Source organism: Pygocentrus nattereri, chromosome 4, assembly GCF_015220715.1.
Source record: "Pygocentrus nattereri isolate fPygNat1 chromosome 4, fPygNat1.pri, whole genome shotgun sequence".
Lineage (NCBI taxonomy): Eukaryota > Metazoa > Chordata > Actinopteri > Characiformes > Serrasalmidae > Pygocentrus > Pygocentrus nattereri.
In genome coordinates this window covers 34,622,955-34,639,337 of record NC_051214.1, presented here as the reverse complement: position 1 = coordinate 34,639,337, position 16,383 = coordinate 34,622,955, and the positions used below count along the sequence as shown (strand labels likewise).

The following is a 16,383-nucleotide window of genomic DNA, read 5'->3' as shown; positions in this document are numbered from 1 at the left end:
GATTATCAACAGCAAATGAGAGCCACTATATTATCTACTAATCACAATTATGACTGTTCACATGTTAAAATCTCCTGAGAAGCATGATATAAATGTGTTAGTCTCAATATAGACCCTTTAAAGATTATATACCAAATATGGTAGTTATGGCTATGTTATAATGTGTTTTACTGCTTCCTTTTGTAGATTGTCTTTCTCAGGTCTAACTCCTGTGACCAATTACACCAGTCATGTAAAGACGTTCATTTGAAACAACCTGTAATTTAATTCCTTAAAAAAATGGGGCCTGCGGGCGGTCCAAAAGTTTTATTACACACTTTTGTAACCTAAGAATAGAGCAACCAGTTTGCACTGAAGTCCCTTTAGTTACTGAATTATAAGCCTTAGTATGTAATAAACCTGGAATTTTAAGGGGACAATTTATAGTTTACTGTTCAGTAGAAAACACATTAATAACTTTTTTAGAGCTGTGCAAATATGAACATGATGGAAAGTTGGTCCAATACAGTGTCTTTTTTTTCAGATAAAATCATGTTTTACACTTTTCCATGAGTTTAATTACAGAATTATGTCCCAATATTTTCACCAAAGGAAGGTAAAAACTTTTGAGGGTCAATGACTAATAACTAAACTTCATACAGAGGAACTAATGAACTTGGAACTTGTCTAACATGTCTCTCAAAATACAAACTGTAGCGCTTAGAAATGCTTTAAATGCTTCACATGCTTCTCATGTTCCTTGTCAATGTGGGGTGTCTCTGTGGTGGAGATACAGTATGTGGATCTTAAGTGATATCTGCACTGCTAGGCTAGATGCCCCTGCAGCCCTCAGCCCTAATAAGCATGCCATAGCACCCGTCGCTGGCTGTGTGGGTGTCTGTAAAAATAGCTTTTGGAGCAAGAGGGGTGTGGTGCTGCTGCAGACTTCACACTGAGCTCCTGGAGCTGTGGAAGACAAATCAGCCCCTTCTGAAACACTTTACACTCTTTAGAGAGTTATGAGGGTCTTCATTCATTGAGATAACCCATGGGAGTGGGGTCAGTGAAATAACTGTGGAAACAGACATGTATTGTAAGTGGTCTATAGTTTGCATGTGTTAACATTGTTTTTGTGTGTATTTGTAATAAGAAATCAATCATATAAACCAATATTGTTACATTAAAATACAAACAAAAAAAACAAAGAAAAGACTCTAATATGAAAAAAATTCTGAAAACATTTCCAGTGTAGAAAGTTTTGATGTGTGCCGAATTAGTATGTGTGCAAAATAAATGAAAAATATATTTCCATAATGCTTTATATTAGAGAAAATCATGATTAAATCTTCAGGCAGGTAACTTTTCCAAAGAAATATGTGCTACTTTTTATCACATAGTATATTTGATGTTCTACAAATACCAAAAATATCAAATATTTTTAATGTAAATTTTAAACAGCATTTAATTATGTGTTAAAAAATTCTTTTTTCCAATGCCAACTTTACTTTTATTGTTTCACTTTAGAAAAGAACAATTATTTGATTAATTGTGAAAATGAGGGATGCACTGATATGAGAATTGTGGGATATGTATTTTTTTTCATGCATATAGTCACTAATGCCAATACCATGTGTATAATATAAAAACTGGCTCTACATCTACTTGAATTTATTTATTATAGTCAGTGTTCAAGTGACCCAGTAAGGCATTACAGTGATTTAATTATTTTTCCTGAAGTAGTGTAGCACATTATGATCGTAAAGGTCGTAAAGGTGGGTGACTTCAAATATCTTGGGTCAACCATCCAGAGCAAAGGACAGTGTAGACAAGAGGTGAAGAAGAGGGTGCAGGCAGGGTGGAGTGGGTGGAGACGGGTGTCAGGGCTGATGTGTGACAGAAGGGTAGCAGCAAGAGTGAAAGGGAAGGTTTACAAGACAGTAATGCGTCCTGCTATGATGTACGGTTTGGAGACTGTGGCTCTGTCTAAAAGACAGGAGGCTGAGCTGGAGGTGGCAGAGATGAAGATGCTGAGATTTTCGTTGGGAGTGACAAGGCTGGACAAGATTAGAAACGAGCAGATCAGAGGGACAGTGAAGGTGGAGCAGTTTGGAGATAAAGCCAGAGAGGCCAGGTTGAGATGGTTTGGACATGTGTTGAGGAGGAATAGTGGATATATTGGTTAAAGAATGTTGGAGATGGAGCTGCCAGGTAGAAGGAGAAGAGGTAGACCTCAGAGAAGGTTTATGGATGTAGTGAAGGTGGACATGGAGATGGTTGGTATAAAAGTAGAGGAGGCAGTGGATAGGGCAAGATGGAGGCAGATGATCTGCTGTGGCGACCCCTAAAGGGATCAGCCGAAAGAAGAAGAAGAAGAAGAAGAAGAATGTTGCACATTATGATATAAATTCTTGAAATCACATTACAGAAACTGACTTGAACAAGAATGTTGTTTGCCTTACTCTTCAAATATTGAATAAAACATCTAAAACACATTTTGATTTCTTCTCTAGTTTATCTACATTTAGTTCAGCATGTATTAACTAGGTCTTAAAGGCTTATTTTTTTTCCAATTTACAATTCTGCATTTATTGTTTGACTTTAAAAATTGATTGTCAAAATAATTAGAGACGCACTGATGTGAGAATTGTGGGCTGCTGCCGATATATATTTATATTACGTATCTGCTAATGCCAATACATAAACATTTATATACATCATACTCAAAAATTTTAAACACATCCTCTACAAGCAAACTTAAATATGACATTATCTGCAAATGTTAGTGCACAATTTCTACTTATTTGCTGAGTTTAACATGATAGGAGCGAAATAAATAAATAAATGTGCAATAACTTTTGCACAGGCCAAATTAATTTTTTTACAATAGGTTAAAAAGTAAATGTGTGTTAAAACATGCAAGTGCATTGTAATGAATAAAGGAATCCCATTACTGTCTGAGAGAAGTAATTAGTAATTGGTAATAGGTTCCCTTTTCCAACGTGTGAGCACTTTAAAGCAGTAGTTTAGCTGTTACAAAATGCTTATATTCCATAATTGTGATTGCCTGTGCACTTTGCTGTCTTCTCTGCTTGGTTGCCAAGCTATCTTACTTATCAGTGAAAACAGAGCTTTAAGGTGTGACTATCTACCTGTGGGTGCTACAATACAAAAGCACAACTAAAGCTGGATAAAATATACTCTCAATGTCAAAAGGCTTTCTATCCCTTGTGTGTACACTATGTAGGTCATGAAATAACAGCCTCTACACACAGTGTATTATATATCTAAATAAAAGCCATTTATATTCAGTCAAAGCAGCATAATGTTCTATATAATATTTATTGATCTATTTGGATTCATGACAGTGCACAGTGCAAAATGATAGTAACATTGAGCAGGTTTTGTTCATCTCTCTGTCCTCTAACCTGAATGTTGACACTTAGAGAAAGACAGAAAAGCTTAAAAGTAAACAATATTAAATTAGAAAAGAGAATAGAACAACAGGTTTCTGCATTAAATGCTGCTGTATAGTGATGTGTAGCTGGTACATGTTCATGACTTTCTAATGTTAGGTCAGATCTTATGAAATATGTTTCCCCAAGTTAAACTGCTAAAACAGTATTGTAAAAAGACAGGCAATGTGAACTACAGGTTGGTCAAAGGCATAAAATGTAATGCAGTGTACACATGCATGAAAGTAATGATTAGTCGACTAAACAATCTTGCAAAATTATTGCTTTAGAGAAAAAGAAGTAATATTACTATATTATGTCTACTATAGTGCGTTTTATATATATATATATATATATATATATATATATATATATATATATATATATATAGTGTAGACACCCATATGATCCAATAACATCATGCATTCATAAAAAATATTTCTAGGTAATGGTTTTTTACTAATTTTATCAGTAGTAATAACTAATTTAAATCTGCAGTAGGTCTTGTGTGTGATAATTGCACTGTGGACTGGAGACATTGTGTTAAATGACAGTAGCAGCTGTCTATCTCTGTCTCTCTCTCTCTCCCTCACTTCTGTAAATTACCCTGTCTTAGCTCTGTCTGACACACATACACATAAAAGAGGGTACTGGGGTCCATGCTGCCTCAGTGGTGGTCTCTGCTCGCAAACCGGATGTTGTGTGTGTGTGAGTGTGTGTGTGTGTATGTGAATGTACACACAAGGTGCCATGGCGCTTCAGGGTGTGAGAGGAAGTGGAATAGTGGGTGAGGAGAGCGGCCGGCTGCAGCAGGAAGATGGCGTGGGCCGGGGACAGTCGAGACTGGCCCGTGTGCTGGCGCTCTGGGCTTAGCGTGTCTGCAGCGGGATGCTGCCGTCGGCACTTTTTTTGGTCCTATCTCTCATTGGGCTCTATCAGAGTGCGCATGGGTGAGCAGCCCTGGGCGAGGCTTCCAATACATGTCCACTGAAGAAGGGCACAGGAATGCGATGCCCTTCTTTCCATGCATCAAATTATTTTATTTCATGGAAGCTGATGTACAGTGTGTGGCGATTATCCTGGAGCAGTTATTTGGTTTAAGAGGATCAATGAATCTGATATCAGGTAAGACCATGTACAGTGGAGTAGCATGTCACTGTCATGTGAAATCTTTGTATAGTCTTAAAAATAACAAAATGTTTTTTGGAGTCATGCCATACACCTTTAAAAAGATGGTTTTAAAGAGGTAAGGTAAAATGGTAAAATGCTTCAGTTTGACAGAGAATGTGTTGCATATGGTTCTATATGGAACTTTTTTGAAAACAGTTCTATGAAGTACCAAAAAGGATTTTTTTGTTGTTACAAGGCTGACATCATAACAATAGCAGAACCATTTTTTGGTGCTATATAGAACCCTTTTCAAAAATTGTCTTTACTAAAGAACTCCTGAAGAAACATCTAGTTTAAGAGTGTAGTAGAACCACTTTTGGTTACCTAAAGAACCATGAATGAATATATAAAGAACAATGAATAATTCAGTGTAAAACAAATAAATTAAAGCCACCCAATTAAAAGGTTGTTTAGGGAATCAAAAGTGGTTTTCCTATGGCATAACTCCAAAGAACCCTTTTAACGTCTTTACTTTAAAGATGGTAAAAGGGTTCTTTGGAGTCATGCCATAGGAGAACCACTTTTGATTCTCTAAACAGGTTTTTTTTGTATTTGTTTTCAACCTTTTTAAATGTTTACATTGTATGAACATGTCATGAAAAATAGAATAGAAATGATCCAAAAGTACTTGATAATGTTTTTTTAAGACAGATTCAAATTTTTAGCTATTGGTTTATTTGACTTTGTTCAAAACATTTTTTTCCTGAAGCAGCAATTTTTACTTAGCTTTGTGTCGTTGACCTTGTCTTTATCTGCATTGTTTGGTTTGAATGACAGAAACTGAATGCGTACCAGACTTTAAGTGGTGGACTGTAACAAACTACAATACTCTACTGTAATTACTTTACTTAAGTACTTGAGTATCTGCACTTTATTAAAAATATTTCCATTGTTTAAAAGATGTTCTTTCTTTCTGTACATCTAATTAAGAGATCAGCATTTTCACTCTCCTACATCCTTTAACATGTTAAAACTTGTTACTCAAAAGTGGGAAGAAACCTGTATTTTCCAAAATATCTAACAGAATATGATACAATTTCCAACTGAAGTAATCCAGTCATACTGGACCTTTCACTAAACCTCTCCTCTAAATATTAAATATCATATTATGTTATTAACTGTAACTGGGCCCGAACACTTACCACACAGGTCTTAATAGAAGTGAAAAACAATGTCATAATAGCTAGAATAGCAAAAATAACTCTATACATTTACTTTTGATAGTTTCATACATCTAAAAGCAAATACGTTTGTTCATTAACCAGCAGAAAAATGTATAGATGATTTTTACTTTAACATTTTAGCCAGAGTTAGTGTACTTTCATTTGAATTAAACTAGATCAGTTATAAGCACATTTTCCACCACGGTCTAATTTGTTGTTTTATACAGAATTGTACAGTTTAAATCCAGAGATTAGGGTTGCAGTGGGCTGTGCTCAAAAGATATTTTTACTGCTGGTGTGTTTGTGGTGGGGTTCAGTGTAAGTGAGAAACTCATTCAAACATGAAAGCTCATAAGGGAAAGCTACATGTGGTTCCTGTTATTTTTAATAAAATCAGGCAAAAAAGCCAATTTACCAATCTGCTTCATCTTTGTAGCAGGGCCGTGTAGAAGGAGAGTTAATAGCAGTGATTAGTTTTTCTGTTGTTTTGTTCAAATTTGATGAAGCTGACTGAAGCACAGATGATCTATTGGCTGATGCAACTCTGTCAAACTTTTTCAGTGGAAAATGGAGCACAGTTGTGTAATTATCATGTGCTGGTGTCTGCTGTCCATCAGCATATCATTTTGAAATTAGTGGCAAGAAATGCACTTTTGCGAATACTGAGAAGTTAAATTAGAGACAAATTCTAATCATCTGTTAATTATTAGTCATTGATGGGGTGAAAGACAAAACACTCATACTTATAATGCATTGGCAGCCATGCCTCTGTTTAAGAAGCCACCTGGTTGGGTCAAACTCAAGTTAGAATGGCATTGCTTTTTAGGAACAGTCTTTTGCCTCTAGTTCTTTTTAAGGTGAGCTGGCTGGCCTGTGACCACACACACACACACACACACACACACACACACACACACACACACACACACACACACACACACACACACACACACACAGGTCACATACAGTGGTTTAGGGAAGTTATGTGACATGTGCAATTAACATTGTTGTAGTACTGTGGACTAAGGAAGGATTACAAAGTACATTTTTATTTGCCTTGTTCACATCACAGTCCCTACTGCAAGCTTTCTACCTTGAAGTTTCATAATGTTTATAAGTGACTCATATCTGTCATTAGTGTGAGCAGAACAATATCCTGAAAGGACCTGCATGCACACATTATATTATCACTAGCTGCTGTTGATAGCCACTGTTGTACCAGAATTCTGTGTTCACACAGCTCTCTCTGAAAAAATCTGATCTGTGTCAAATGCAGTGAGATTGAATTTGGGCCACTTCACCACTGTAATGTGAATGTTATCTTAGTTTAATTCTGTTAACCGTTGCAAAGCACAGCCTACAAGAGCTGCATGCTTGTCATAAATCAGTTAAGTGTGCTATGTGTACCAAATGCCCCACTAAGCCCTGTGCTGTAGAGGAGGTACAGGGAAAGGCATGGTCTTGCAAAGTGCAGCCTGGAAGCCTGTGAGTTATCAGCACATGTGTACGGGGGCCTAAAATAGCCACAGGGCCTGTGCTGTTAGCAGGGCTGCTGGGGAAGGGCCAGGCCTGCTCTGTCCCACACTGCCACTGCTCTGCTCTGAGCGGGAAATGCCTGCCGTCTCTCAGATGGCGACAGATGGTTCAGGGACAAACAGAACTTAAGGTTTTGAGCATTGCTTCCCCTTTCGGTGCCGCAACTCAGACCACATGACCTCTGGCAGTTGCTGATGCTGGACATAGACATTAGCATTACCCTCTTAAACTCTTAAGATCTGTTTGTGGGTCCACACTTCTGTTCCCCTGTTCTTGTAACTATGTACTAGTGCTAGGAAACAAAATTCAATGTCATGGTGTTTCCCAAATATATCAAGATCTTAGATATTAACATTTGCAAACAAGCAATCATTGGCCCTTATATATCGTCGCTGTCCAAAAAAAACATGTATCTCAATTTTTGTTGATTTTTACTTTTCTACATCATTTAATACACAAGCTGTCCTTTACATTGTGTGAAAATTTCATGATGAATGGACCAATAGAAATGCTCAAAAATCACTTAGAATAAAATCTCTTTACTTTAATTTACACTGAAAGGTAAGATATTGTTTTTTTGCCTTCTACTGTAAAGTTACTGTTTTGGAGATACTTGTTTTTCTTTGGACAACAATAATATACACTGATAAAGTTATAATCCCATACTTACAGAAATAACTAGTTTCTTAAACTATTAAACTAATACCCAGTTTATTCTACTAATATTTGTGTTTTTCTTCTAATAATTATCTATAGTTTTGTGGAGTTTTTACTATGAACTAGCAGAGAAAGAATGATGTTGTTGTCTGTATTGTAACCAATATTGTAATAATTTTCCAACAGTGTAGTAACACCCAGAAATGTAGTACAATTGTGCAATTAACTTGGTCAAAAACATAATAAAATTACCCAATATCTTACCCAATAATACAATAATACAGTGTCTTAAATGATAGTATAATAATATTTTTCCTGTTATAATAATTATAATAATGTAATCTTATTACATTATTTTGATTGTTTTACTTCACTTTATTGTACTTAATTATTTTATGTTCAGGTTGATCATGTGTAATACATTATTATATTATTTGGACTGTGTTATATTTACAAGTTAATCTTTTTTTTTCTCCAAATAGATGATCTTATACTTATATGTAATAATATGACACTCTGAAATTTATTAAATATTCTACATAATGGGCCTAATTTAGAGTTGAGTTAAGCTTGTGTAGTGGGGAAATAATACCAACATTGCACTTTTCTATATTCAGACCTCAGACTTAGTTGTGTAATGCTTAAAAAAAATCTGGTGGTTAATTGGCATATGTTTCTCAACATAAAATATCAAATAAATTTTGCTTTTCATCGTCTGTGGTACATAATAACATTAAAACATTCAGAGAATCTGGAGAAATCTCTGTATGCAAGGGACAATGCCAAAAAACAGTATTTGCTGGCCGGGATCTTTGGGCCCTAAGGTGGCACTGCATATAAAACAGATATGATTCGATAGTAGAAATTCAGGTTCAGGACACTTATGAAACTTTTGTTTTTGCATCCACAAATGTGAATTAAATCTCTAAAATGCAAAGAAGAAACCATATATAAACAGGATCCAGAAACACTGTCACCTTCTCTGGGCCCAAAGTCATTTAAAATGAACTGAGGGGAACTGAAAAGTGTTCTGTGGTCCGACATTTGAATTTCTTTTTGAAAATCATGGACATTATGTCCTATGAGCTGAAGACCGCTCAGCTTGCTCTCAGTGCACAGTTCAAAAGTCAGTATGCATGATGGTATGGGGGTGCATTAGTGCACATGGCATTGCTGATGTACACATATGTGAAGGTAATAATGCTGAAAAATATGTTCATGTTTTGGCAACATATGATGCCATCCAGACAACGTCCTTTTCGGGGAAGGCCTTGCTTTTTCAGCAAGACAACGTCAAGCAACATAGTGCATGTATTACACCAGCATGGCTCTGTATTAAAAGAGTGCAGCTGCTGAACTGGCCTGCCTGTGTAACACCGGGGAGTGAGGAGGCGGACGCATACGCTGAGGCTTTTATTAAGGGCAAATCCAGGGTTGTGGTCATGATAGTCCAGGTTCATATTACCAGCATGGAGAGATTGCGGGACAGACATGACAAAATAAACACAGACTGAAGTACAAGACAGAGGCCGGAATAACGAAACATCCAACAAACATACATCAAACAAAGACCAGTGAAAACAAAGGGCAAACACAGGTCTTAAATACAACACGGGGAAGATGAGGGACAGGTGAAAACAATCAGGGGCGGAGTCACAAAACAAGGGGGCAGGACTGGGGATACCAAAACAAAGAAGCACATGATCTATCAAAAGGTAAACAAAAAGCACATGGGGGAGTGTGAGGAGCCAAGCATGATAGCCTGCAGTCCAGACCTGTCATCACTGATAACATTTGGAGGGTTATGAAATGAAAAATATGACAAATGAGCCCTCGAACTGTTGGGCAGCTGAAATCCTATGTTAAGCAAAATGGGAAAACATTTCAGTTTCAAAACTACAGTAATTGGTCTTCTCAGTTCCCAGACACTTACAGTGTTAGTGTTAAAAAAAATAGGTGATGAAACACAGTGGTAAACATGTCCCCATTTTTCGGAACATGTTGTTGGCATCAAATTCAAAATGGGCATATATTTAAAAAAAAAAAATTTCTCAGTTTCAACATTTGATTTGTTGTCTTGGTGCTATTTTCAATGAAATATAGGGTTTAAATGATTTGCAGATCATTGAATCATTTGAACTTTTTTTAAAGGAGTGAGATAGGTACCGGTCCACCTTAAATGTATGTATAAAAAGCTAAAACGTTAGCTACTCCTGTAACATCAAGGCTTACAGTACTCTACTTTTGTGGTGGTGCAACTGTACTTTCCAGGCATGGAGCACAATGAGGCACACAAGAAAGTTCTCCACTGCCTCTGTAAATATGTCCATGCTGATCCATAACGAGAGTTTGTGTGACTAGAAGTTTGGTCCAGCAGTTAACTAGCTAGCTGTAGGTTATGGTTTCACTGTTCATGCTGCTGAGCGTTCAGATCTATGGGAGAAGCTCAAACGTGTAGGGCTGAACTACACTGATTGTCAGGGTTGCTCAGCACTACTACTGGCACCGGGTTGTTTACATTGCTTGGAGAACTCCACTGTCATCATTATGCGATCTGACACACCCGACACAGTTCTAAGCAGGCAACATCTCTGAACTTTTAGAGCATTCATTTACTATTAAACCGTATTAATTTATATGTATTAAATATAACATTGGTAAGCACTTTTTCTGTTTAATTGGAGTGCAAGTTTTAAATAACAATTAGTATTTTAATTCTCAAGGTTCTTCTTATCTGCTCATATATAACAACTTGCAGACTTTCCGGTGAACCTGGCAAGGAATAAAAAAAAACTTGCCTTAAGTATATCATCTGATGAGGGAATCCTTTCGGGCCCTCTAACTTAACTACATTTCAGTCAAAAACTAGTCATACCCCCTCAACTGAAAACATGACACATAAACTGTCATGAAACTGTCAATAGTTTTCTGTCTAAAAGCCCACAAATGAAAGTGATGCTTGCAACTAGATTCAAAGGTATGTGTATGTGTGTTTGCAACTGGTTGACTATTCTGTGATAGCAGAAAAAAGACCAAAGCTCTCTCTGGACTCCCACATTTCCTTTTTTTCTCATCTTAACTGTTGGCCCAGGATGCCTTAAGCCCTCTCTAGTCTGTGTAATCCCATTCCCAAGACGTCCCTACTCATCTAGGTCATAGGTTTCATTTGGAGTATGACTGCAGACAGCCCCTTCACTCTCATCCCTCTGACCATAATCCCACCCAATCCCTTAAGCGTGGTGCGTTTGCGAAGCCATGCAAACCCCAGCATATTAAGCACATGTCTAATCTGGACATGCATTGTCAGAGTCCAGCCGAGCTTCACTGTCAAGTTTCAGAGTTTGTCTTTGTTGAGACGTCATGTCACCATTTAGCTCTGATGTCATGAATTATGTCAGTAAGGCCTAACAGCACGTCTCGAAGAAGTGTCTGGACAGAGGCTTAGGACACCAGAGGTCTGCACTAATGTTGGGAGAGTGAGTGTATGTGTGTTGGTGTTGTGTCTGCTGTTGATTTGTATGTTTGTATATGCTTATTATTGAACTTGTAGAGCAATCTAGGGTTTGAGAACCCTAAACAATTTGAAAATATTGTTATTGTTATTAGGACTGAATCAGAACCCATACAAAGGAAAAATATATGTGCATATACTTGGCCATATTCAAAAGATATGTGCAGTATATGCTGATGAATTATATTTACTTGTAACAGAGATCCCAAATTACCATTCCAGATCCACATCCAGTCTACTGAGTTATAAGGCTCCCAACATGTTAAAATGTATCCTTAAACATGGCCTGCAAATGAATTTTTTAATTTTCTGTATTTTAATGTTATTTTTGATTCCATATTTGTCTCAGTGTTGCAAAATAGGACCCTTTTTTCACTTGACTAATTATTAGCCTTACACATATGAGTAACCAAGCAACAAGCTGATATTAACTAATACATAGTACATCTACAGAAATATCTGAACGTGCGCACAAGCTAACTTGCCACTGGCAGCAAATGAAAGAATTTTTTCTGTTGTTCAGCCATGCCCCTCCACACACACACCTTTTGGAGAAGACAACCCCACACATGGTCAGGTAATTTGAGTTTGACACCCCTGGTTTACAGAATGGTTAGGCCAAAAGTGCTCCATATCTGAAGTTGGCATCTTTAGTTTTGGTCTGGAGCTACAAGGGTAATGTAGTCAAAGCTTACAGCCACCAGTTAGACCTGTAAGTCATGATGTGCTTCAAACGTGTTGATTTGTTGAGTAATCTTCACTTTCTGACAATGTTTGACATATTGTTGTCTATATAAATGAATGACATGCATGTGTCATTGAAAAGTACTACAAAAAGACATGTGACAAGTGCATGAAGCCATTTCAAAGCTTGAATTTTGTATTTATTTCCATCCATTGTATTTAATGATATGTCATATGCCTATGATCACCAACTCTCCTCCTGAAGATCTACAGGTTTCGCCTCTGTGTCATGTCATATTTAGCTGCATGAGGTCTTGTGAAGGCAGTAATTAGATGGATCAGGTAGGGGTTGATTAGGGTTGACTAAAGTCTTCAGGAAGGTAGGTCTCCAGGGGCAGGGTTGGTGACCACTCTCCTACAGAGTCAGAAACCACATAATCAAATTTATTTAAGAGTACTTGCTCAACCATCAGGTTATTTGGAAAAATTGTCCATCATCCGTTAACCATGCCTTTATGCCTACTGACAACAGGCCAGATGATCTTCTCTAAGTGTTAATTCACTCTTTCATCTGCCTCTTAACTAAATGGCACAGTGGGAGAGGGACAGTCTTATTTTATAATCTACTCTGTAACCTTGGATTAAAGACTCTTCACAGTCTCTGGGTGAAAAGCCTTTATTCTTTGGATTCTTTTCTTTGGTATTTCAATTTTTCATCGTAGTGTTTTTTGGCTTCGGTGCCTGTTTCAAGGGAACACTTTTGGTTCACAGATATTGAAGCAGCAACAGGCCACATTTGCAGCACATATCGGCCAATGGACAGGAGATTGTGGGCATGAGACCAAAAGAGGAAAGGGCCGTTGGCATGCCCGCATTGCGTAGGAGATGAGGTGAGGTGATTGACAAGTCAGCAGAAAGTGGATAAGGGAGCTGATAAAGGTGTGGGGAATGCAGCAGTGTTCAAAACCTGCTGTTATTTTAAGTCATCACTACATATACAAGGCATGAGAAAGATGCATGTGCATATCTCCATATGAAAGCTTGTTTACGAGTTTCATGTAGTGGTTCAGCCTCACACCACATGGATATACATCCCAGCAAAAAAATGTTGCATTATTTTTTGGAATTTCTTATTTATTTTGTAACCCATAGAAACCTAAAATATTACTGTCATTTTTCTAGATTTGTAATGTAGTTTCTGAATTACATAATTGGTTACTTAGTGTATTACATAAGTATTTATATGTATGCTTGATGGACATTCTATACTGACAGGTTTGTGTATGCCTTCTTTTGCTGTGAAGAAATGACAAACACATGGCAAATATTAAACTGTTTTTTTTCTCTCAGCAAAACAAGACAGTATGTGCGACCAAAAATACTTTCCATCAAATTCTAATCATAATAAAACCTCAATCAACAAAAGTATGATATTGACAAAGTTAAGAATCTGCACTTTCAAAATAATTGCTCCATCTTTTCCAATGAGCAACAAGTGACAAATAATTAATATCGGTTTACACTATACCTTTGTAATTAACTCTTAGAAATGGTTAATTATTTATTATAGTAAGTACAACCCCAATTCCAATGAAGTTGGGACATTGTGTAAAATATAAATAAAAACAGAATACGATGGTTTCCAAATCCTTTTCAACCTGTATTCAACTGAATACACTACAAAGACAAAATGTTCAAATGGATAAACTGTAATGTTTTTTGCAAATATTCACTCATTTTGAATTTGATTGCCTGCAACACGTTCCAAAGAAGTTGGGACAGGGGTAATAAAATGCTGGGAAAGTTGAGGAATGCTCAAAAAACACCTGTTTAGAGCATTCTACAGGTGAACAGGTTAATTAGAAACAGGTGAGTGTCATGATTGCGTATAAAGGGAGCATCCCTGAAGGGCTCAGTCATTCACAAGCAAGGATGGGGCGAGGTTCACCACTTTGTGAACAACTGCGTGAGCAAATAGTCCAACAGTTTAAGAACAACGTTTCTCAACGTGCAATTGCAAGGAATTTCATCATCTACAGTCCATAATATCATCAAAAGATCCAGAGAATCTGGAGAAATCTCTGCAAGTAAGCGGCAAGGCAGAAAACCAACATTGAATGCCCGTGACCTTCGATCCCTCAGGCGGCACTGCATTAAAAACCGACATCATTCTGTAAGGGATATTACCACATGGGCTCAGGAACACTTCAGAAAACCACTGTCAGTGAACACAGTTCGTCGCTCCATCTACAAGTGCAAGTTAAAACTCTGCCATGCAAAGCGAAAGCCATATATCAACAACACCCAGACACGCCGCCGGCTTCTCTGGGTCCGAGCTCATCTGAGATGGACTGATGCAAAGTGGAAAAGTGTCCTGTGGTCTGACGAGTCCACATATCAAATTGTTTTTGGAAATCCTGGACGTCGTGTCCTCCGGGCCAAAGAGGAAAAGGACTGTCCGGATTGTTATCACTGCAAAGTTCAAAAGCCAGCATCTCTGATGGTGTGGGGGTGTGTTAGTGCCCATGGCATGGGTAACTTGCACATCTGTGAAGGCACCATTAATGCTGAAAGGTACATACAGGTTTTGGAGCAACATATGCTGCCATCCAAGCAACGTCTTTTTCAGGGACGTCCCTGCTTATTTCAGCAAGACAGTGCCAAGCCACATTCTGCACGTGTTACAACAAGTAAAAGTAGTAAAAGAGTGCGGGTACTAGACTGGCCTGCCTGCAGTCCAGACCTGTCTCCCATTGAAAATGTGTGGCGCATTATTAAGCGCAAAATACGACAACGGAGACCCTGAAGTTGTACATCAAGCAAGAATGGGAAAGAATTCCACCTACAAAGTTTCAACAATTAGTGTCCTCAGTTCCCAAATGCTTATTGAGTGTTGTTAAAAGGACAGTTGTTAAAAACACAGTGGTAAACATGCCCCTGTCCCAACTTCTTTGGAACGTATTGCAAAATGAGTGAATATTTGCAAAAAACAATAAAGTTTATCCTTTTGAACATTAAATATCTTGTCTTTGTAGTGTATTCAATTGAATGTAGGTTGAAAAGTATTTGCAAATCATCATATTCTGTTTTTATTTATGTTTTACACAACGTCCCAACTTAATTGGAATTGGGGTTGTACCTTTCTTTTAATCTGAGAGACTCGTGATATGAAATACTTGGCAAAATCCTTCCATTTGCCTGAGAAAATGTGTGTTTGCTAACAGTTTCCAAACCTTCCAACAACTTTATCTAATCAATCCTTCATTAAATTTAATCTGGTGTGCTGTTGATAGATTGATAGATAACTGGATTGTTCGAATCAAGATACTGATAACTTTCAATCAGGAAATTACTGTTACTTTCTCTCTGTCTTTATGTTTGTGTGTATTTTAAGGTAATTTTTTACTGCCATCAACACTCTTACTGCCTTAATCGACTTACATCCCTTCAGTATTGCTCACTTTCAGCCCCATCAAGTCTAATAGCCCAGCTTTTCTTATTGTTTTCCTTGTTTCTGTCTAAACTTGAACATCCATGTCCTCAGGTGTCATTTTATTGATTAGAAATGTGTGTGAGATAGGATCTAGGACACATAGTAAGGCTGTGCAATGGATTGTTTGTTAATGTTACTGCAGTATTGATGTTTGCAATACAGAAGGCTGCAAAATGCTAATTAGCCCTTCAGTACAAGCCTTTACATTGCATACTGACCAAACATGGACTTTCTAAATGATTCCAAAATAATGCAGGTTTACCAGTTTACTTTTTAACACATTGCAAGGCACTATACCAATGTGGGTAACACCTCTGCCTTTTATGCTGTAGACTGGGACCTGGGCAAGACTCCCTGGGCAAGACTCCTAACACTACCTTCACCTACCTGTGTAAAATGATCAAATTGTAAGTTTGTATAATCTCAATATGTAACAATATCATCACAATATGTTTATATATATATATATATATATATATATATAAATTATGCTGCTCTAATACAAACCCCTAAGGTAAATCCTTTGCTAGACCAGTCCATTCTCCACCTCGGCTAAAGACTGTGCCCTGTGACTTGTTCCTCTCCAGTAAACCCATGCCTTCCCAATGCCCAGCTCTCTACTGTTTAAAACGACTAATTCATACCCAATGACTCTCCTGGAGCTACATAGAAAGAGCAGATTGAATGAGAAATACTCCATTAATCAGCTTTGTGAGCTCCTATGTTATTTTTCACTTT

General features: G+C 37.3%; 1 protein-coding gene across 6 annotated transcripts in view; it reads left to right on the top strand.

Moving 5' to 3' along the window:
* Window positions 1-16,383, top strand: part of pak5 (p21 protein (Cdc42/Rac)-activated kinase 5) — an 88,280-nt gene that overhangs the window by 26,024 nt on the left and 45,873 nt on the right. The window contains exons 1-3 of one of the 6 annotated variants that reach the window (XM_037538045.1): window positions 4,139-4,556; window positions 12,924-13,042; window positions 15,978-16,052. The exons of 1 other annotated variant lie outside the window; for it this stretch is intronic. Coding sequence is in view for 2 of the 5 variants with exons in the window: in XM_017683496.2 (XP_017538985.1) it covers window positions 4,412-4,556 (145 nt within the window). In the remaining 3 variants the exon portion in view is untranslated. Of the gene's footprint in view, window positions 1-4,136; window positions 4,557-12,923; window positions 13,043-15,977; window positions 16,053-16,383 lie in introns of those variants that run through there. 4 more of the 6 variants (XM_017683528.2, XM_017683536.2, XM_017683496.2 and 1 more) reach the window with 4 other exon arrangements.